This window comes from Phoca vitulina, unplaced genomic scaffold (assembly GCF_004348235.1).
Source record: "Phoca vitulina isolate PV1807 unplaced genomic scaffold, GSC_HSeal_1.0 scaffold6, whole genome shotgun sequence".
In the NCBI taxonomy this organism is placed as follows: Eukaryota; Metazoa; Chordata; class Mammalia; order Carnivora; family Phocidae; genus Phoca; species Phoca vitulina.
In genome coordinates, this window is record NW_022589709.1 from 22,595,337 (window position 1) to 22,619,091 (window position 23,755).

General features: G+C 35.4%; 1 protein-coding gene across 1 annotated transcript in view; it reads left to right on the forward strand.

Annotated features, from left to right (window-relative positions):
- Positions 1-23,755, forward strand: part of TMEM232 (transmembrane protein 232) — a 248,137-nt gene that overhangs the window by 95,807 nt on the left and 128,575 nt on the right. The window contains exon 11 of the mRNA XM_032403542.1: positions 8,080-8,258. Coding sequence (XP_032259433.1) covers positions 8,080-8,258 — 179 coding nt within the window. The remainder of the gene's footprint in view (positions 1-8,079; positions 8,259-23,755) is intronic.

A 23,755-nucleotide genomic window follows, 5' to 3' on the forward strand; every position in this document is an offset into this window, starting at 1 on the left:
AGAGAGTGAGAGCATACAAGTAGAGGGAGCAGTAAGAGGGAGAAGCAGGCTCCCCACTAAGCAGGGAGCCTGATGTGGGGCTTGATCCCAGTACTCTGGGATCGAACTGAGCTGAAGACAGATGCTTAACTGATTGAGCCATCCAGGCACCCCAAGACCTAATTTTCTAAGTTTACACGAGGATCTTCATAAAGCACAAATAACCAAAAGGGTTACCATGATTTTTGAAAGTGGAGTGTTGCTACTCTTTTCAGGAAGTTTTGCTCTCATCCTACAAATGAATCTTAATCTAACTCTGTACATGTGTAAACTAAAAGATTTCACTATCTCATTCTATTTATTCCCAATTTTGGTTGCTACTATTCCTTTTGGTTGGGACAGGCTAAAACAACATGCTGGACTTTTCAGTCAAAAGCCTTTGACCATGTAAAAGTCTTTATTTATTCAAATAAAGGAGCTGAAAATCTCATGGGAACATTACTCACATTTTTGAGGCATAAATACAAAGATATATCACATTTGAGCCAATGGTCTCAAATCCATCTATGGCTGAACATAGTGAAAAAAAGCCCCATGAACTAGAAATAGTGAGATTTTTTTTAAAAAGTATTAATGATATTAAAGTATATTGCAATATGCCATTTTAGAAATCAATTTTTGTAATAATATACCTTAGCAGAGAAGAAAAAGAATGATAGTTGTTGGCTTTCTATCCAAATTAATTAAAAGCAATGTATATACATTAATGAAAATAACTCAATTAGATACTTGTAACTTCCTTTGTTACACCAGCCAGAATTATATTAAGATCCTTTTTTTTTTTTTTTTGTCATTTAATCTGGTACAGAAATGAATACTAATACCCTAGAGTCACTTTGCCCTTTACCCCTCACATCTATTAAAAGTAACCTGATAATATGTTGATGGGTACAGAAATCTCTAATCTAATACATTATTCTTGTGTTTGATCCAGCTATTTCATACTGCTTTGAGTGAACAGTTAATTTTTTTAAGAAGATTGTACCTATTTATTTGAAAAAGAGAGAGCATGAGAAGGGGGGGGGAAGAGGGAGAGAGACAAGCAGACTCTCACTGAGCGGAGCCCAACATGGAGCCCCTTGCAGGGCTTTGTCCCCAGACCCCAAGATCATGACCTGAACCAAAGTCAGATGCTTAACCAACTGAGCCACCCAGGCACCCCAGTAGTTATTTTAATTTTTAAAGACCTTCTAAGTAGCTACTTACAGGAAGGAACAATAGAAGCCCCTCCAAATAGGGTGAAGGATGAGAAATTTAGTAGGAAGAGGAGGGAAAACAGCACCAAAATGGCTCAGTTGTAGATGAATATATGTGCACTGGACTAGACTTGTCAGAAATTTGGAGTGTCAGAGGTTTGGGATGAGTCTCAGCTCAGTTTTCATGTTCTAGATGATGTTAGGCAACTTGTTACATCTTTCAGAATCTTAGTTTCTTCAAGATTATGGATTTTAAAATAAATTTTGCATGTACTGTGCTTATAAATGTAAAGTTATCGTTCCTTTTTCTTAATTTCCAAAAGAATCTTTGTTAATTCTTTTTCTTTTTTCTTTGTTGCCTCTTGGATACAAAAACCTGTGAGGATTAACTATTTCCATAGAGATAGTCCAAAATCATGGTAGTATTGTTTAGTTTAATGAAACTTAAAATAACTCCAAAAATCAGAAGTCTGATATTTCTTTAATTTATAAGAATCACAGTTGTTCTTGAAAAGCAAATGAACCACTTTCTTCTTTGGTTCCCAGTTATAATTCCAGAAGATAATTATTTTTAATCAACAGATTGCCATACTCGACTATCGCAAAAGATATCATAAAAGTTAAGCAAGGCAAGCTCTACTCAGTTCCTTAGATTTTTTTTTTAAATTTTATTTGTCAGAGAGAGAGACCTTGAGAGCGCACATGCAGGGGGAGTGGCAGGCAGAGGGAGAAGCAGGCTCCCCACTGAGTAAGGAGGCTGATGTGGGACTTGATCCCAGGACCCTGAGATCATGACCGCAGCCAAAGGCAGACGCTTAACCAACTGAGTCACCCAGGCGTCCCACAGTTCCTTGAATTTCTGTATTAACTGCAGCATCCAACTTGCCATCATGTTTCAGTTACTGCTCCATGCCAATATAGGAATCAGCTGACTTTTGCTTTTTGCTTTTTGTTTTCTATATTACCTGCAACAAACACTGAGTAAATTAGTAATACTTTGGTTCTCTTTGGTTTATTCTGTTGGGTATTTGTGTAATATGTGTAATGATCAAATATGATGATATATACAAAATAACTATCAATATTTAATGTGTATATAGATATAGATAATTCTTATCACTATAGTATAACATTCTGAAAATAAGGAGTACCCTAGAATTCCTATTTATTCTACTAGTCATCCAAAATATACCCCCATATCTCTGTCACTATCTCTTATGAAGTTCAAGGGTCCCCAAGACTACTCTCACTTCTGAAATCACCTATGAGTTTAAGCATCCCCAAGACAACCCTCAGGTTTGCTAATTTGTTAGAAGAACAGAACTCAGCAAAGCCGTTTTACTCATGGTTATGGTTTACTATAGTAAAAGGATAAAGATTAAAATTAGCCAAGGAAAAGTGCATAAAGCAGAGTCTAGGACAGTTGTACAGAGCTATCCATTGTCCTTTCCCAGTGGAGTTGTGCAGAGAGCATTTACTTCTCCTAGCAATGATGTATGACACTTTGCATAGAGTATTGTCAACTATGGAAGATCACCAAGCTTTGGTACTCAGAATTTTTATTGGGGTTCAGTCACATACACATGACTGACCTCAGTCCCTGGTCCTTCCAGTGGCCAAATTGATGGCCTAAGGCTACCAGGTAAACAAAGACATTCTTATCAGACAGGACATTCTAATGCCTAAGAGTCACCTCCCAGAAGGCAAGGGCAAAGCCCAGCCCTCTCTTTGGACATTGTTAATTCTTTACTGTACAACTCCCGAGTCTATGTAATCATCACTTTGCTTCTAGACTACTGCAAAAACTGAAAGTCTCCCTTTCCCTTATACTCCCTAGAATCCATTTTCCATCAAGAAGCCAAAAAGATTTTTAAAACATAAAGCAGGTCAGTTCCTTTCCTTGTTTAAAATGCTCTGTTAACTTTTCATTACGCTAAGAATAAATTCCAAACTCCTTTCAATGGCCTACAAATTGGCCATGATAATTCAGAGTGGGCCTCTGCACTCACAGATGCAGCAATTCCCCCAGCTTCTTGGATGGTTAACTTTTTAAAAATCCATCATATCTTATCTTGAATACTATGTCTTCATAGTGGTCTTTCTCTCGTTGTGTCTATGTGACTTTCTTCTCTAGTCATTGTTGAACACATTACTACCTTCTATCGTTTTCCTAACACTCATTATGAACTGATACTGTTCTGTTTACTTTTTTAGTATCTGTCTTCCTCTACTAGAATTACGTGTCCCGAGAGAGTAACATTGTCTTTTTCTTTGGCGCATTAGAACAGCCGTTGGCACATAGCATTGACTCAGTAAATATTTGTTAAATGCCTGGCTTGCTGACTGGTTCTTGTGCATTGGTTTCTTGGCATTGATCTAGTTCCTTTCCTTTATGTGGCATTTTACAAAGGCCATGTTTTAAACTACATCTCACAGTCAGGTTACCTTTTAGTGGTACATTTGATTCTGCCAAGTTATATTTGTCACAATTGTAAATTGTGTAAATTCATTTATACTCATTCATATGAGTAGAAATACTCATATTACACATTCACTGAATTTGTGAAATCTAAATATCTAGGCTGGCAATTAAAGGCTTCCATGGAGTTCAGACACTAAAACAAAGCATTGCTACAAAGAAAGGATCATGATACGGGCTTTCAAACAGCATAGTTTCTTAATAAGTTTTCAAGATTTATTAAGAATTTTGTTTTGGTTCACCTTTGTTATTTCCTAGGATACTGTCTGCTTAGCTGCAGACAGACACATTTTCTCTGAGTATATTTAAAGTAACATTTTTGATAGCTGCCACAGGGTCACTCAGAGCAGAACAAAAAGGTACCTTATTCTTCAGCTTGGTCCCTGAATGAGGAGTTTCATAGCAGGTATGCTTCTTAGCAAATGTCTAGACATGCATATTAGACTGCATTCTGCCTTTTATGACCATTGTAACACATCCCATCTGTCTTTGTAAGTTTTTTTCATTAACTGTCAATCAATTGGATACAATAGATTTTCCCCACAAATATTATTTGTAAGCAATATTTCACTGTAATCAATAGGTGAACAGCTCACTTTAAAAATTACCGATGGCATTTTAAAAGTTTGGTGAGTTTTGAGAACTCAGTTACCAGAATATATTTTATGGACTAATCACTGGTCTTGTAGATTCTAAAAACAAACCATATTCAATTCAATGATTCAACTATTATAGACTTATAAAATATTTATTCCTTAATAACCAATAATTTAAAATATATGAAGGCAGCTTATATGTACTTTAATCAATCCTTCTTATTAATGTAAAGAGTTTGGGAGTCTATCAACAAATATATAAATAGGTTAAAATTCACAGTATGTTATATTTATCATATTTTTATTCAAAGCTGCCCTTTTTAATTTTTGAGGTTCACAATTCCAGAACTATTAATTTAAAAACTCATAATTGTTTTGTTATTCATATTAAGTTCAAGCCTTATTTTTCTGATAGACTCACAAATCCATAATTTCACTTTTGCTATTTCACTTAAATTTTAGCTATATCTTTACAAGTTATAGGCCTCTGAAAATTAGATACTCCTCACCCCTGACCATGCCACATCTTCCAAATACTATTTTATCTACTTTCTCCCCTAACTGGCTCCTCTACAATAATGTCTTTTCTGCAAGTGATTTCATTATTTTTTCAAGTTCCTTAGCTTAAAAATGTACTATTCCTTTCCACTTCATGCCTTCCTCCTCCTCTATAGCTAACTAGTATTATTAGATCTCCACAATATCTTGTTTGTCCTTTACTCTCCAAGCTCCTACTGCTCATCACAGTAAAGACCTAGATTACCTCATAAAATTCCCACATTGGTTTCCCAGTTTATTGTTTGAATAGACATACCATTTCATTGAACATATAGAACACTACTCTTTTGCTCAAATATCTACCACTTAATATGACCCCATTTATCTTTAGTTATTTTACCTTATCCATTTTTAAAAAGTAGATTCTATCCCCAACTTGGGGCTCTAATTCATAACCCTGAGATCAAGAGTTGCATGCTCTACCAACTGAGCCAGCCAGGAGCCCCTTATCCATTTCTTTTTTTAAAAGATTTTATTTATTTATTTGACAGAGAGAGATACAGTGAGAGAGGGAACACAAGCAGGGGGAGTGGGAGAGGGAGAAGCAGGCTCCCCGCTGAGCAGGGAGCCCGATGTGGGGCTCGATCCCAGGACCCTGGGATTATGACTTGAGCCGAAGGCAGACGCTTAATGACTGAGCCACCCAGGCGCCCCAGCCCCTCATCCATTTCTAATATGAACTCTTTACCTCAGCTCAATTTGAGATCCTCACTATCATCCTCCACCTTCTCTTTTCTTATAGCTACCTCTCTACTGGGAGTCAATAGGCCTGTTGCCAAAGGAATGAGTAGGCACAGTTTCTGTCACACATCCCAAAGCAGATGGGACCACCTCCAGGACCATGGGTGAGCAGGGCAGAAGCCTAGTTATGCAACCACCTCTGCATCTACAGATACTAGGCCTGTTATGTGGGGTGCAAGTGGATGTGGCCCCCGCCACTTCCCTGAGCACACTCTTGCCAGATCCATGGGTGGGTTCCTGGGTGGGAAGAGTTGCCTCTGGACCATGGGAGAGTGAAGCTGGAGCCAGGTCACAGAGCTGTTTCAGGGCCCACAGACTGTGAGCCTTTTACTAAGGGTACCAGCAGGCATGGATTCCCCCTGGGTCCTTTAGTGGATAAGACTGGATAACCAGGGCTGGAGCTGAGTTCACAGTGGGGCAAGGATGCTTCCAAGTCCACGGCTGGTACCACATAAGTGCCAACAGATATGCCACCTGGGTCTGGGACTGCCTGCTCAGTCCTGGGTTCCAGTGGGGTTTCACAACCTCTTACTTCAATCCCAAGGTCCTGAAAAAGGCACTTTTGTTTATGGATGGCTGCCAAATTATTTCTATGATGGGATGAGGGCTGGGGTCTTCCTATTCTATCATCTTGCTGACTTCAATTCATACATATAATGTCAAATACTGCAGCATGCTAATTTTAACTTGTAAAATTTTTTGTGGGGGAAAATTACATTTTCAAAAGAATTGGCTGCTTAACTGTAGCCTTGTATTTACGGTTTATACTATCTCTTTCAAAGTATCACTACAAATGATGAAAGATGCCTTAAGTTTGGAAGCTGGACATTTGCCATCCTCCTCCCACTTTTAAGATGTGTACATACTTTCACTTCTGCCTCCTCTTTCTACCTTCTAGTCTCTTCCCTTGGAATAGAAGGAAGGAAAAGCACTTGTCTGAATTGGAAAGGCTGTGCTGCCTGGGATAAGATTAGACTCACCCTCACCTGGCTCTGTCACTCATCAGCTGTGTAATGCTAGGGCACTTTCAACCAATTTGAAGGTCATATGTTCCTTCTATTATGCTAAGAATAATGTGGTCTTCATAGCAGGATTGTAGTGAGGACTAGAATAAGGGCACATAGTAGTAGAAATGCCCAAGTTTTCTAGTTATAATAGTAATTATTATTATTACTAGCCTGGATTATAAAAATCTATATTGAATTAGGAAAAGTTAAGGATTTTGACTTTTTCTGTACCTCTATCCTTATTCAAGACGAGCACTGATGAGTTCCAGTGTCATACAGACTATCATCAGGATTTAGGGGACAGTACAATACAGAATTTAATTGACTCTGAAATCTTCCATCTCCCTTCCTGAACCTTCTCTTCCTCGTGTTTTTCTTACCTGCTTTACATATACTTGGTACTCTCATGTTGCTCTTTGGCTAACTTTAGTTCATATACCCTTTGGAACTTGCTGTATTATTTTATTCTCCAAATTTATCCCATCACTAACTAAATTAGAATTCTCTTCTCCTGCGGGTACCTAGATGGCTCAGTGGATTAAGCAGCTGCCTTTGGCTCAGGTCATGAACCCAGGGTCCTGGGATGGAACCCTGCGTCGGGGCTCCCTGCTCAGCGGGACCCCCTTTCCCTCCCTTGTGCTCTCACTCTTCTCTCTCAAATAAATAAATAAAGTCTTAAAAAAAAAAGAATTCTCTTCTCCTGAGTAGTATTGCATAGCAATATACCACCTAGGTAAGAAATAAGTAATTAAGATAAAGAATAAAGAGAAACTTCTTTCTCCTTTCTGTATGGGAGAAGTATATCTTAAAAGTGGACCTTGATAATTTATATAAATTATTAATTGGTAGATAAGTCTTAGAAGGAAGAGTGTGTTAGACTTTAAAAAAATATCTTCTGGATTCATTGTTCCCTTTCCTCTATTTCAGTTGATTTATGTCTCTATTATTAAAAAAAAAATCTTCCAGTCTATAATTATATCAGCAATTTTCATCTGCTTTTCACATTATTTTCAAGGCTTTCTTCTTGGTTCAAATGCTATGTTTCATAGAGCTTGGTCATTTTTATAAAAGGCAGTGATTTTTCTCCTGTTCTCTAGTTCATTATAAAAATTCACCATGGTGGTCTAAGTGTTCCTATTACCTTGAACAAATGCCTCTTTCCTTGAATCCCAAACTTTTTTTTTTTTTTTAATACATAGTTCCTGGTTTACCTGCCAACTTTAAATTTATGAGGTATGATATTAGTTAGGTGCAGATCTTTTCTTATGGCTGGAAATTTTAAAATAATCTGTGATCTTTTAAAATTAAAGGAGTAAGAGCTGTGAAGAGTAAAACAAATTCCAAAGCTCAGAATTTCAGGCTTTAAAATATTAGCAAAATAAAGTTTTTTCTTTTTCACAAAACTGTGCTTTTCTAAGATGAATAAAACCATGTTTTCCCAAAGAATATATCTTTTTCAACAGGTGATCAAGTGATATGGATTGGATACTATGGTTTAATGTATAACCTGGTGAAAATGTCATGGGAACTTCGGGGAGATGATGAGCAAGATGGAGTTAGAAACAAAATATGGCAAATATTATGGAAAATAAAGGATCATGAGAAAGATGGGCGAATCCATAATGGCATATATATAGCTCAGGTAAGATAAAAGCCAAGACAATAAATTGGTACTTCTATCATCAGGAAGTTTTTGTCCTTTCTCTCTAAGGAAAAGGGAATGTCCATATTCAGTGAGTGTCAGTGACTCACAGCTGAGAACACTGTTTTTTAAAATTTAATACTGATCTCTGTTCAGTTAAAGATAAGAGGATTGGCACTCTTCTGACTAAGAAGCTTGAAGAGAGGAGGTGATTTTGGGGAAGAGTAATTGTTCTGCTTTGGGTTTGTGCCTGAGAGACATTTTAAGTATGCTAACCATGCATTCCAGTTTGCCCAGGTTAGCCTGGGTCTATGCCTAAATTTTCTAGCTTTCTTATTAGTAGTGAATTTATTCAGTCTCAAAAGTGTCTCAATTTGGATAATGAATTATTTATTTATCTTGCTTTTAAGTTTTTCCTTCCAGCATTCGATAATACAAATTGCAAATCTGGATTCACTAACACTACTCTTTTTCTTTAAAGTTAAATATGTATTTTACAAGTTTTTGGTTTTTCTAGTTCTAGTTGAATGACTACATATTTTTTTCTTCACATTCAAAGAAAATCATTATGAAATTAGCTATCCATTCTTCATGAAATGCAAATGTGATTTTCCAGAATGCTTTATCCATATGGTATCCTATGATATTTTTAAACTCTCACCAGTTTTTTTTTTTTTCTTTTCTATGTCTTATTTTGAGCTCGGTTAATTTGTTTGTTATACTAAAGTACACTTTTTTTCCTGTCACTGAAGTTTCTGGCTTTTTCTTGCTTTCACAAGTGCAATTATCCTAACACTCTTAATATCCTGTTTTCTAATAATAATTAGGGATGTGAATTAATGTTAACAAGTAAGAAGAGCAAATAATGAATTCACTCTGCCTAATGGATTGTCAAAGCATATGGGCGGGCCATTATTGCAACACAGATCATCTACACTCCAGATTCTTAGTAGGAAACAAAATCTTAAACTCCTTGTTTTTCAATCATAAATCTGACTTGGAGTAATAATCTTTATAGAGGACTATCTAAAAACATGCATTCCTTTTCTCTAGACTTCTGATATCTTTTTATAGAGAAGACAATCAAGAGCTGTCCACTTGAACTACATTGTTTTAGATACATGGGCTTGCTTTTATGCAACCATGCTTCAGTTTTATTCTTAGTTGTGGACAGAACATAGAAAGAAAAAGAAAAAAAATAATTACTATTGTATCTGTTACAGTGATGACCACTATATCACCTGGTATCCCCTTTGTTGGTATTTAAGAAATAAATCCTTAATTTCATGTGCTTTCTCAACCTTAGTTTTATTTTGTATAAGCTGCTCAATAAAGTTTTAAAAAAATGCGAGTCAAATTTTGGCTAGTTTCTAAATAGAAATAGAGGATGATATGTATTCATCTCACCCAGTCTTATTATATTCTCTTTGTTTTTTCATTTTCCATGAATTTTCAATTATTCATATTATTCTCTGGTTTTGCATTTTTATATGCCACTTCACATCTCAAATGGATTGTATACTGTCACCAAATAAATAAGCCAACTCAAATTTGTCATTTCTATAATTAGAATCCTATTTATGTGCCTGTTTTCAGGGCCAATCATTTGGTATAGGATAATCTTCTTTCTTCAGAATTTTAGCAAATAACTATAGATGATTACATTTGAAATTCGTAAGTCAGTTAATCAGACATAGCAAATATTTTTAAGTTGCTAGGTCCAAGGAAACACCTATTACTGAAGCAGTCAGCTCTGAGAATAAAAGAATAAACAAAAGTATAACTAGATGTGCTAATTAGTTTTTGATGCTTAGTGAAAAGACTTCTAAAGGATGCTTTCATTCATTTTAAATAGTAAATGTGTGGGAAGGCAAGTTTTCCTCAGAGAAAAATCTAAACTATAAATTTATTTTTTGTTTTTAAAGATTTTTTATTGATTTATTTGAGAGAGAGAGAGAGCACACGTGAGAGGGGGGGAGGGGCAGAGGGAGAGGGAGAAGCAGACCCCCACTGAGCAGGGAGCCTGATGAGGCTCTCCATCCCAGGATCATGACCTGAGCCAAAGGCAGATGCTTAACTGACTGAGCCACCCAGGTGCCCCTAAACTAGAAATTTCTAAAGGCAGTTATATTAAGTTATAGTGCATATTTAATATAAGAAATATTTATTTGCATTAGATAGATTAACTAAAAGATACAATTCACTCTAGATCTATATTATCTAAAAGTTAAGTAGAGTTAGAGACATTTGGATTATTAAATAACAAAATATATGATTTATGGATATAAATGATAGAATGCCTAGCCACTGACTTTGAAATATCACTTATTTAGTTTGAATTCCCTTATTTAATATTAGGAAACTACAAGTATATACACTAAGAAATTATATAAAAATTTTCACCAAATTCAGTAGAAAATATGAAATAAATATGTATATTCTGGGTCCTAAATCTATTTTGCCATGCTAAATTCTATGGAAAACACAAAGAAATCTAAAAAATGACCTTTACAGAGTAATATTTATTGTTTCATTCAGAAGACTGAAGATTCGAAGATGGAATATTATAGGGACGCCTGGGTGGCTCAGTCAATTAAGTGTCTGCCTTCAGCTCAGGTCATGATCTCAGGGTCCTGGGATGCAGCCCTGCATGGTCAGGGTCCCTACTCGGTGTTCCCTCTCCCTCCACCCTCCGTCCCCTGTCTACCCATCCCTTGCATGTGTGCACGCACATGTTCTCTCTCTCTCAAATAAAATTTTTAAGAAAGAAGATGGAATATTATATATACGGCTAGTCCCATCAAAGTTCATGGCACACAATGGGAGTTCAGATAAATGTCTGGTTTCTAACTTTTTCCTTATATTAATGAGGAATACATTGTTGTCATCTTTAAGTAGTACTTGAGCTGGAAACTTAAATGATGAGTTATGCTAAATGACTCAAGGGAGCAGGGTCAAGGAGTGTGTCTCTTAGATAAGGAAATGTGTGAGCCTAGCAGAAATAAGAACACTGTAAGAAAAAGCCATTGGTTTACTTGCCTAGTTGAAGAAAAAGGTTTGGATTGGGCAGTAGTAGGCATTACATCTGGAAAGTTATGTTTGGGTTACCAAGCTAATGTCTTAGAAACTTAGAGATGGTTTCATAAAAATAGAAATGCTAAGTAAAACAATTAGTTTTGGGAGAAAATTTTTCTTATTGAATTTTAAATAGGTGGGTAATTTGTGGGTGGGTAAAATCATGTATATACTTTCTCATATCTTTTTAAAATAAAGAATTATTGTCTTAGCACTTTTGGTACATTATTAGAGTAATTGTCCCCAATTTATTCAAGACTCCTTATATTCACATCCTTGGCATGATTCCTTCTATACTCAGATTCTTGGCTTGACCACATGACTTGATTTGGACAATGAGACAATACCAATGTTATACAAGCGGAGATTTTACTTTTTTTATTATTTATTTATTTGTTTTTAAGATTTTCTTTATTTATTTGCTAGAGAGATAGAGTGTGTGTGTGTGAGAGAGACAGCATGAGCCGGTGGGGAGGGGCAGAGGCAGAGGGAGAAGCAGACTCCCTGCTGAGCAGGGAGCCAGATGCGGGGCTCCATCCCAGGACCCTGGTAGCATGACCTGAGCCAAAGTCAGACACTTAACCCAATGAGCCACCCAGGCGCTCCCAAATGGAGATTTTAAAAATGCTTATGTATTGGGGCCTGCCCTTTCTTGTTCTCTTTGAACACTGTAACTGTCATGGGAACAAACCCAAGTTACCCAGTTGGAAGATGAGAGACAACATGGCACAGAGACAAGTCATCCTAGTTGATCCACTGCCCCTCCACCCCAAGACTAACCAGTTCCTAACTGACTGAACAGCTGACTATAGACACATGAATGAGCCCAGCTAAGACCAGAGGAACCATTCTGCTGTGTCCACCTTAAATTGTTGACCTGTGGAACTGTGGGCTAAAAAAATAGTTGTGTTAAACCTCTAAGTTTTGGGGTGATTTTTTTTTTTTGGCATAGTAAAAGAGTTGCATAAGTGAGATTTTAGTCTGCTAAATTATTCAATATAGAAGTTGTTTCTTTCTTTCATTTTTACCATTTTTAAAAAGGCACTGATAATAATAGATTTGTTGAGCATTTACTATGTGCCATGTGCTAATCACTTTACTTGCATTAATTATTATTATTTGTTAAAGATTTTATTTATTTGACACAGAGAGAGCGACAGCAAGAGAGGGAACACAAGCAGGGGGAGTGGGAGAGGGAGAAGCAGGCTCCCCGTCGAGCAGGGAGCCTGATGCGGGGCTCGATCCCAGGACCCTGGGATCATGACCTGAGCCGAAGGCAGTCGCTTAACCGACTGAGCCACCCAGGTGCCCCTGCATTAATTATTTAATCCTCTTGAAAACCATATGTTATTTGTATTTTCATGCTCTTGATTTTATAGATGAGGAAGTTGAAATTTTAAATAAGGACATTTAAACTTTTTAGAAGGTAAAGTAACTTGCCCATGGATACTGTGGTATATTACATTGTTTGCTTTTTCTAATGTTGAACAATCATTACATTCCTGGAATGAAGACACTTGATGATATAATATCATTTTTAATATTGTCATATTTGCTTTGATAATATTTTGCTTAAGATTTTGCATCCATGTTAATGGGTGCAATTGCTCCATATTTTTTTTCTTATAATGTTTTCTACAAGGTTTTGCATCAAAGTTATGCTGGATTTATGGAATGAATTGGGAAGTGATTATCTTTTTTGCCTTATTCTGTGGAAGAATTTTGTAGTATGGTCATAATTTCTTCCTTAAAAATTCTGTAGTATTGACATATGAATCCATTTATCATGGATACTTATGGAAAGGTCTTAATTGTGACTTTTTTTTTTTTTTTTTTGAGAGAGCGAGCGAGCAAGCAGCAGGGGAGGGGCAGAGGGAGAGGGAGAAAAAGAATCTTAAGCAGGCTCCACGCCCAGTGTGGAGCCCAATGTGGGGCTCAATCTCATGACCTTGAAATCAAGAGTCCAGTGCTTGACCAACTGAGCCACCCAGGTGCCTTGTGGAATTCTTTTACCGCTGTATACCCTCCTAGACTTTAAATTTCCTTGCATCAGTTTTTTTTTTTTTCTAGGAATTTCATCTGCAATATCTTATGAAGTTGCTCACAATATCTTTCTATGATATCTCAATGTCTTTAGGATCTGGCATGATATTCTCTCCTTCATTCCTGACTCTTATTATTTTTGCTTTTGTTCTCTTTTTAATCTATCATGCTAAGGATTTAATCAACTTCTTTGTCTTTTAAAAAACAACTTTTGGGGCACCTGGGTGGCTCAGTCAGTTAAGTATCTGACTCTTGATTTTGGCCTGGGTCATGATCTCAGGGTGGTGAGACTGAACCCCCGCATCAGGCTCCACGCTCAGCATGGAGTTAGTTTGAGATTCTCTCTCTCCCTCTGCCCCTCCCTGCATTCATGTGCATACTCTCTAAAATAAATAATCAATCTTTAAAAAAATTTTAAAAAACCTTAATTCTCTTGATACTGATAATCTGTTTTCTCTAATTTCTTTAATATCTGATATTAGATTTATAGTTTCTTCTGCTAATTTCCTTGCATTTAATGTGTTGCTCCTTTTCCAAAATTACTTAACTGTACTCCTTGTCACTGACTTGCAGCATTTTTCCAATATATGATTTTAATACTATTAATTTCCCTCTACACATTAATTTAGATGTATCCTGAAAGTTGTAATAAGTAATATTTTAATTATCATTCAATTCAAAAGTTTCTAATTTCTACTATTATTTCTATTTTAAGCCACAGCTACTCAAGTTCATGACTTAATGTCCACACATATGGAGGTTTTGCTGTTATGTTTATGATTTTGATTTCTAGTTCAATTCTACTGGGCTCAGTGATGATGCTCTCATTATTATAAAATGTTCTTCTTTATAATAAGTTACCTTTTGGTTATGAGTATAATCATAGTAGCTTTCTTTTATGAGGGGTCTTTTGATTAGTGTTTGCATATCTATTTCCATCTTTTTATTTCAAACTCTGAATCCTTATATGTTTAGCTCTTTGGAGAAGCAGTATTTTTTTTTTTTAACCTAAAGATTATGGTCTTTAAATTTCAATGCTTATTCTATTTACATTTAACATCATTACAATATATGTGTTTATTTCTACAGATTGTTATTTACCATTCTATTTGTACGTCCTTTCCTTTTTTAAATCTCATTTTGTGCCTTTTTTGGGAAGATTTTTTATTATACCATTTCATGCCATCCTCTTTATTTGTCTGGTGGTTACACCTTTTACTTGTTACCAAAGATGTTACAAAGTGAATCCTTGTGTTATTGAAGTCTAATATAAAGAAATTTAGTATTTTCCTATGCCTTAAACTGTCTTAAAATATTTTAACTTCAGGATGCCTTGGTGGCTCAGTTGGTTAAGGTCTGCCTTTGGCTCAGGTCATGATCCCAGGATCCTGGGATCTAGTCCTGCATCTGACTCCTTGCTCAGCGGGGAACCTGTTTCTCCTTCTGCCTGCCCCTCCCCCAGCTTGTGCGCGCCAGCGCACGCTCTCTCTCTCTCTCTCTGACAAATAAATAAAATCTTAAAAAAAAATAATTTAACTCCACTTATTTCTCTTTACTTACATAATCTTCCTGTTGAACATTTTAATTGTGTGTGTATATTGATGTTGTTTGTGTATGTATGTGTTTACAGGTATCAATATATTATTAATATTTTTTACACTTAATATTCTTTAAATTTACCTACATGGTTGCATGTTTCTTTCTTTACTCTTCCTTCTTGAATCTCCAACCTTCTGCATGGGCTTATTCTTCTTCTGCTCAAAGAAAACCCCCGGTGGCTAATTCTGTCAATTTTCATTTACTTGAAGAGGTTTTTATTCAATTTAATTCTGAAGGGTAGTTTTATTGGCTAAGAATTCTGTGTTGGTATAGATATGACATAAAGTTAAGCGTCTAATCAATTGCTCTGTTTATTCTTCCAGGCAGTGGTGTTCCTTGCATCATATTTATGACTTTGATCATAAAGGTTTTTTTCAGGTTTATTATTAGCTGGTATTTTTGCTGTGTTAAATGGCATATTAACATGTCTATAGTAGGTTTCAGGGATAATAATAGCTAATCTAACTCCTTTAAGTTCTCCACACCTAATTATTCAAATGACCAAAGTGATTAGCTCCTGTGCAGTTCTCAGTTTTTCTCTCTGTGGTCTCTTGCTCCGTTCTTGTGTTATTTCTATGTGATCTTCTTTCCTAAATTCCACAGCTGATATTCATTCCCTTTCATGCTTAATTTCTCTGAGGAAAATAATATTCATATTTATTTCAGATTTTAAAATTAGCTGCCTTTTTAAGGGAGTTAATCGGGAGTTAACGTGTAGAGTAAGTTAAACAACTAAACTTCAGATATCTGAATAAGGCAAAAGCAAAATGATTTCAAAAGAAGGAGCACATTTGATCTATAGGTGTAATGTGTTACAGCAAATATTTTGATTTTGTTAAAATCGTGCTTTCGTGTCTGGAATAGTCTGAACACTTTCTATATAACTTATCTTTGAAGTGTGTTTAATTTTACAGAACATGTGCATGGTAAAATCAAGGTTTCCTTTTCTTTTTTGACACTACATTGGCAACACTTATGTACAGTAATAAAACTACAAAGGTTATTTATTCCTAAACATTTTTTAATTTTCCTTAATAGCTTACTAATTCCCAGATTCCATTGAACCACTTACATTACTAGCCTGTGATACCTCTTTAGGCAACAAGTTCTCTGGTAAAATGCGCAGCAGCTTTCTGCTACAAGGGGTAAAAACTCCGTCAGTCTTTAGGTGCTCCCTCACTGCTCAATGAGGATACAGAACATCTAAAAAACACCTATGAAGGCTTGTGTCTCAGATGCTTCCATCTAAAATAAAATATGTATTCTACTTTATTTCAGTTAATGCAAATGCTTATAGGACAACCTTTGTTTATTCTTTCCCTCCTAACACCTTGTTGCCAGAAGCTTTCCTCATGTAAAGTCATTATTATATTACCTATACAGAGTGAAACAAAGCCTTAATGATAAACTATTGTACATTAGAGTGGGAAGGATTTGTTTCTGATGGATTGAATATACCTCCACGTTTAGGGAATTAAGTAGAAATTTCTCTTTTTATACTTTAAAAATAAATGTGCAATTCCTATGATAAACTATTGAATTTAATGAATAAAATTTTATACTTAATACCTCAATTTATCTGCATCACTGGTAAACCTTTTACTAACTATATTATGTACTTTCATGTCTTGCATGCTTTTTTAATCCATAATAGCATCCTATCATCTATAATTCTTGTTCTATCTGTTCATGAAATTTGCTGCTTAATGGAGGTTACAGGAGAGGTGAAATATTTAATAGCATATTTGAAATGAAAAACAATTCTAAATAGATCCTTAAACATAAACCCTTCATTGACAAGTTCAATATAAACCCAACTGTTGCCTGAGTATTTGGGAAAGAAATCAAAAACTGTCATATACTCATAGTGGCATGATAAATAAATGTTAATTGATGTGCTTTATTCGAAATACTTCCAGGGAGACTTGCAATGAGCAAGGCTCTTCTGTGTAGGCAATTCAGCAGCATATGTGGGCATATCTAGGAAAGGTCACCATGTATAAATGCTTTCTTCCATCTGGTATATGACCTAAAATATCAAAAGGAAATATGTACAGCCAAAATGAATATGTGACTTTATTCAGAGTACCTTTGACTCATCAGGTAACACACTTTTTGGTTAATGTTTCATGGTGAGATCTTTAAAATTTATTTTTATTCTTAATGATATTCTTATACTCCTAATGTACTCTATAAAGCAGCAAAATAGAATAAACAACACTATTAGTCTCTGTTTTCTCAGTACCTACCTCACTTCTCCTCCACATACGGCTCCTCTTTTGATATAAATGGAAACTCTGAGTGTGGAAAGGGAGATGTATTTTTGGAAGAGTACAGTCTCTTTAAACATTTACCAGTAGAATTCTAATGTAACAGGATATACTGTTTTAAGAGAACAAAACTATTTGTAGAACTTACAGTTAGCCTGTGTCTTACATATATTAAGTGTCTTACATATATTAACTTACCGATACCCCATAACTCTCCCAGAACCACCATCACCCACACAGGTGGGAGTGTCTGAGTCTAAACACAATTAAAATAAGTGGCTGGTGGTGGATGCATTGATGAGTGAGCTTAACCCAAAAGCTCTGCTATTTCCACTCTGCTGTGTCCTCTCTCCAAAATTAAATATAAACAAGGCACTAATGTTTATTGAAGAATTTTTGTATATCAGACACTGTGCTGGAAAATGTAGTCAATTTTTGTGTTTAACCTTTATAATAACACGATAAAGGGGAGTATTATTATCATCCCATTTTGGGAATAAGGAAACATGCTCAGAGAGGTTAAATAACTTGTGCAAGATCACACAACTGGAAAGATGGATATTCCCATCTTAGTCCTTTTCTTAATCTACTACATCTGTTCTTCTTAGGCTTTAAGACATATAGGACTAGGACCTGAAATTCTGCATTTATAACATGCTCCCAGGTAATGACGGATAATGATGGTCTAAGGACCACATTTTAATAGTTAGGAGTTTCTCACGCTGTCCTCCCTTGTGAGATTTTGTAACTCCTGTAGGAAATAATCTTTTGGGACTATCAATGACTCACTTCTGTATAAATTTTGAAATTTAAAGAATAAAATTGTCATATTTTCCTGCAAACAAGTTAAATATTCCCAGCTCTAGGATTACTTAAGGAGAAGTGGAGATACAACGGAGAGAGATGAGAGAAACAGAATTTGCTGTAAACTCTGCTGCAATGGCTACCATCTTATTTCTTTTTTATTCTCTCATGTCAGAGTGTGAGCTAGCTTACATGTTGATGTATTTGCTACATATCCTTAAGTATTGACAGAAAATTAAAAACTCTGGAGAGACTCTTATTATTTATTTAGCATTGCTACTACATCATAATTCCTTGGAGAATTTCTCTTTGTGCTGATTATCCATCTGCTTGCTAACCTACATGAATGCTGTTTTTCTTTTTTACCACCATTGTGTCCAATACAAAGACAAAAGGGTGGGCATCGGCCCCTACCTGTGGCTAGAATATGTATGTAGAGAAATATTTTTTAACACCACCTTCCCTACTTTAATATTAGATTAGTAAAATTAACATAAATATTCAGAAATTGCCATTCATTTCTTAGTAAAAAATGTCAAGTTTCAATAATGCAGTAAGGAAAATTCTGAATTTTAAAGCCTACCTGGGCATTGCTAAAAAGTAGGGATATAGGATAAAAATGTAAATTATGTATAAATAATGTTTAAAAATGGAGTTTGAGGTAATGTTTATTGGTAGGCCAAGTTGTAGTAAATTCATGATTTTGGTATCTGTTGTAAGGAATGCTCATTAATATTTTGTGTTAGTCTACTTCCACGAAGTATAGATATATATTTATGTGTAGTTGGCACTTAAGTCTCTGGATTATGACATTAGAATAATTAGAATAACATTAGAATAATAACAGTCTTCTGTTATTCAGAAGGAAGACTCTTTAAAAAAGAAATGACTATGGTAGAATAATCATGATTCTATTTCACAAATTTGTTCATGTAAAAGTGACAATATAACATCATTGTTTTCACCTTGGCAGAGGTTGTATCAGGTCTCCTCTGGGGTGAGCTGCTCTGTCTTAGGGAACTCCTGACAGAAATGGGTGGATACTTGTTGAGCTTCTCACTGCCTGCTAAGTTAACCCTTACAAAACTCTGAGAGTGGTTATCATTATCTCCATATCACAAATGAAAAACATGACAGAACTAAACTAAACACAAAACATAGGCCTAGCGAGGTAACTTTTCTCAAAGTTTGCATCCTCAACTAATAAATGGAAAAGCCAGAACTGATTTCAGATCTAATTGCAAAACCCATATTATTTGCTGGCACTTCCTCCAGGAAAGCAAACAAACAAAATCTTTTCTAGATAAGGTAAATATGCATTTGACTGATATTTGAGACTATACTTCTGTTTGTCGAATGCCTTGAACATCAACAGGGAAGAGAAATTTATGTGGGCTTTCGATCAGTGAACCATGATGAGAGATGTAGAAATGCCTTCATTTTGCTTCTTGAAAGAACTGGCATCTGGATCTACAACTTATCTGGTCTGGGAAGGAAGAAAGCAAGGGGTAACCAAATGAGTCATGATAAAAACAGCATCAATATTCTGTAATGCAGGGTAATGTTATGTCTGGAAACAATGTATTTTACCAGAAATTTACCAAAAATTATTTTTGTTGGTTCATTCATTTACTCACACATTTATTGATCCATCGCTCTTTTTTTTTTTTTTTTTAAGATTTTATTTATTTGAGTGAGAGACCGCGAGCAATAGCGGGGGATGGGCGTGAGGGGAGGGCAGGGGGAGAGGGAGAAGCAGACTCCCCGCTGAGCAGGGCGCAGGGGCTTTATCCTGGGACCCTGAGATCATGACCTGAGCTGAAGGCAGATGTTTAACTGACTGAGCCACCTAGGTGCCCCTCATCCATCATTCCTATAATGGAAGAGCTCATAGTAATATATTTGTATAATACTACATATTATTACTGATTTTGAAGTACCTTTTCTTATAAAAAAATTGAGCCAGGGAAGGTAAGCAGAATAAATTGTATTGGTAAACCACCTTGCCTGCGCCCACCCCAGCTGGAGGTTCTCCATGCACCTGGTATCTGACGAGGTATGCAGCGTGAGGCGCAAGTAGGAGGGGAACCTGGGCAAAGCTTTGGTGGCCAGAGTCAGACAGGGGCTGCTGTTGTTGGCGATGCTCCTACCCACGCAGATTTATTCAAATCAAGCAACTGTTGTAATGCTTTCGAGTAATTCCTCCCAGAATACCTCAGCTGCCCCAAATCTAGCTAATTCCACCACCAAGACAAGTGGTGATGCTCTGCAGTCAACAGCTAGTCTCTTCATGATCTCATTCTCTGTTCTATATCTCTACTCTTATGAAACTCAAGCGAAGAAACATCTGCACAGTAGTCCTCCCTTATCAGCAGTTTCGCTTTCAGAGGTTTTAGTTACCCGTGGTTACCCATGGTCCGGAAGCAGATGAAGCTCATGATCAATCATCAGAAGGTCAATAGTTAGCTTAATGGTACCTCACAACGCATGTGTCATTCACCTCCCATCTTACCACAGAGGCGTTTTAACATCTCATATCATTGCAAGAAGGGTGTGTACAGGACAATATTTTGAGAGACAAAGAGAGACCACATTCAGTTACCTTTTATTACGGAATATTGTTATAATTGTTCTATTTTATTTTGGTTGTTAACCTCTTACTGTGCCTAATTTATACAATTAAACCCTATCATATGTCTGTATAAGGAAAAGCATATATAGGGTTCAGTATTATCATGGTTTCAGGCAACCACTGAGGGTCTTGGAACACATCACCATGGATAAGGAGGGGGGGATCTCCTGTACTTCCCCATTTTCTAAATCCAATCCTGATGGTGTGTAGATATCCATTGTGACAAGGAAGAAACAGGTCTTCATTGAATCTGTTAATTCCATACCTTATTTTATTGACACAGAAAATGTTGAGGATCCTAAAATTAAATGGTTTGGAGAGCATGTGAAGGATTTGACTAGATAATGAATCCCAATATTAAATCTGCTGGAGTTTCAAGTACAAGATGAAGGGAAACAACATCCAAAATTCGTGAAGAGATGAATTTTCTTAAATGTGGTTTAAGAAGTACAAGACACATAAAACCCTACCTTAAAAATGAGAATAGATTTTATCTCATCTAAAGACAAAGGGTGAGATATGGAAAAGAGATTCAGTTTTCAATTGGTTCATTAATGCCATAAGATAGGTAATACAAAAAGCTTCTAAGATTCTATTTATATGTACATAGAAGGTACTTCCAGGTGTTACTGTAATTCCTTAATGTTTCAGCTGTACTAATTTAAGGCCAATGTGCTCTAGATATTGTTAACTATCACTGTTTCTTGAGACGTGAACTCTTTTTTTTGAGGCTTTGGATTTGACATCGCATTTGACTTTTTATATAGTAATTGACATGTACCAGGGCAGTGATGGACTGAGTCTACCCCAAATCCAAGCATAATGAGTAAATTTTGCTTATATACTTATCACCTATTCTTATTCAACGGAAGTGCCAGATTCATTTAGCTAAAATGATTCCAAAAAGTGCATTGACTTCAACTAATTTCAAAATGCTTTTTATTTCTGCATATGTTGAATACTTTTTACAATTTAAAAAATGATCTGTTTTGAAGGTAAAGTTGACACATCTTGAAATTAAAAAGGCAAATATGTGAATTAAACTCTAAATCAAGTATGGGAAGTGAAGAGTGGAAACTTAAATTCAGAATTTTTGTACTCTTTCTGTAAATACTTTTTGAAGAAACTCTATGAATCAGAATAGCCTCATTTGGAATGCTTTCTGTTATCAGTCAATATTTTTAGATAGTTAAAACCTGGTCCTAAGCCTAAAGTGTGCTGAATTCTGGAAAGTAAATCTTTCACAGCTGCCTCGAGGCACAGAAACCTTTTTAAAAATAGATACTCCTTAAAGTCTTTTGTTCACATGGTCACACACTGATGCTTACATGTTCCAGTATCTAATATCCCCACAGTAGTCTTGATAACTAAGGTCATTTTTTTTTTTTAATCTTTAGAAATCTACCCTGGAACAACCATATTCAACAGATCTCAAGCTACTGAGTGTGTGATTGAACCTTACATTTTGTTTCATATGTGAATGTTGTGCACCTATTTTGGATTATATATTGTATTTGTGTATTTATGCCTTTATTCATAGTAACTTCTCAGGCTATGGAATTGATTTGTATTGAACACAAACTGTAAATAAAAATAAATGGCTAGAAAAATATAGGTACTGTAATTACCTTTTAGCAGATGAACCTGCAGGCTTTGAGACATTAACTAATTTCCTCAAAGTCACAACAAATACGAAGTGTCCTAGACACAGTTTAATTTCTTACTTCAAATGGAATGCTCTTTGTATGATTTCAACTCAGTTAATAATCAAGATATGCAACAACTGGGAATAGTATAGACATAATTGTTTGTTTATACTATATACTTTAAACATACATGGTTTTACGTTTTACTCTTTCCCATCCGCCAGAGCTTTCACAGTAATCCCTATTTACTTAACTGCCTTTTGCTATTTTCTTCATTGCTTTACCCTTTATGCTTTTCAGTTTTTATGAGATTGCTCCCATTTTTTCCCACTATAATTTTGTCTAAATGCAATAGTCAATCTTCAAACAGTAATTTGATTGAGCCAAACCTGATCTTGACATCTTAAAGAGTTTAAGTTGGATGTTCATATGCAGAAAAACATTTTCTATTCCTTAATTTTCTACCATAGGATCAATAGGCATATAAAATGAATCCTGAGTGACTGGTAATAAACTGCCTGAAGATGGGTAATATTGAATAAAAAATGTAAAAATTTTAATGCAAGGAGGCAGCATCCAATTTATTTATGAAACAATTCCTAACATGAACATATTGTGAACATTTAAAAAAAATGTGACACATGAGATTTTGAAACTTATATCTTCATTTATCATTACCAATTCTAGCCAGAGAAAATATGCCTCTAGCCATTTCAAAAGGAGGTTTAATTAAAAATCAGTCATGGACATTATTGAACATAAATAGGAAATTTCAGAAAATAGCTCTTTCTTGACTAAAAATTGCTTAAGTATTGTGGAATTTTTTGTTAGGTCTTTTTTTTTAAAGATTAGAAAATATTAAATTTAATTTAAATATAAATCCTAGAACATCTTCAATGTGAGCTAAATACAAAGCTCTTTTCATTTTTTACTTAACACAAATTTTGTTAAAAGAAAGTTTAGATTTTTTGTTGGTTTCAAAGAAAGTTTAGATTATGTACAGAGAAATGAAATTCTGATTTAATAAAACATGCACATTCCTTCAACTGATTGCTTAATTTCTTAATAAATATTATAAATATGAAATTCATGTATGGGAACTATACAAATTTAAAATAGAAATTATATCATTAAGGGGCACCTGAGTGGTGCAGTCGGTTAAGTGTCTGCCTCTTGGTTTCGGCTTAGGTCGTGATCTCGGAGTCGTGATATCAAGCCCTGTGGTGGGCTCTGTGCTGCTTGGGATTCTCTCTCCCTCTCCCCCCTCCCACTTGTGCTCTCTCTCTCTCTCTCAAATAAACAAATAAATAAATCTTTAAAAAGAAAGGGAATTATATTATTAAATTTTTGAAATTTAAAAACTGGTTTTGTTCATGCTTAATTTTTTATTTCATTAATAACATAGTTTTTAAAAATCTTTTGGGAATC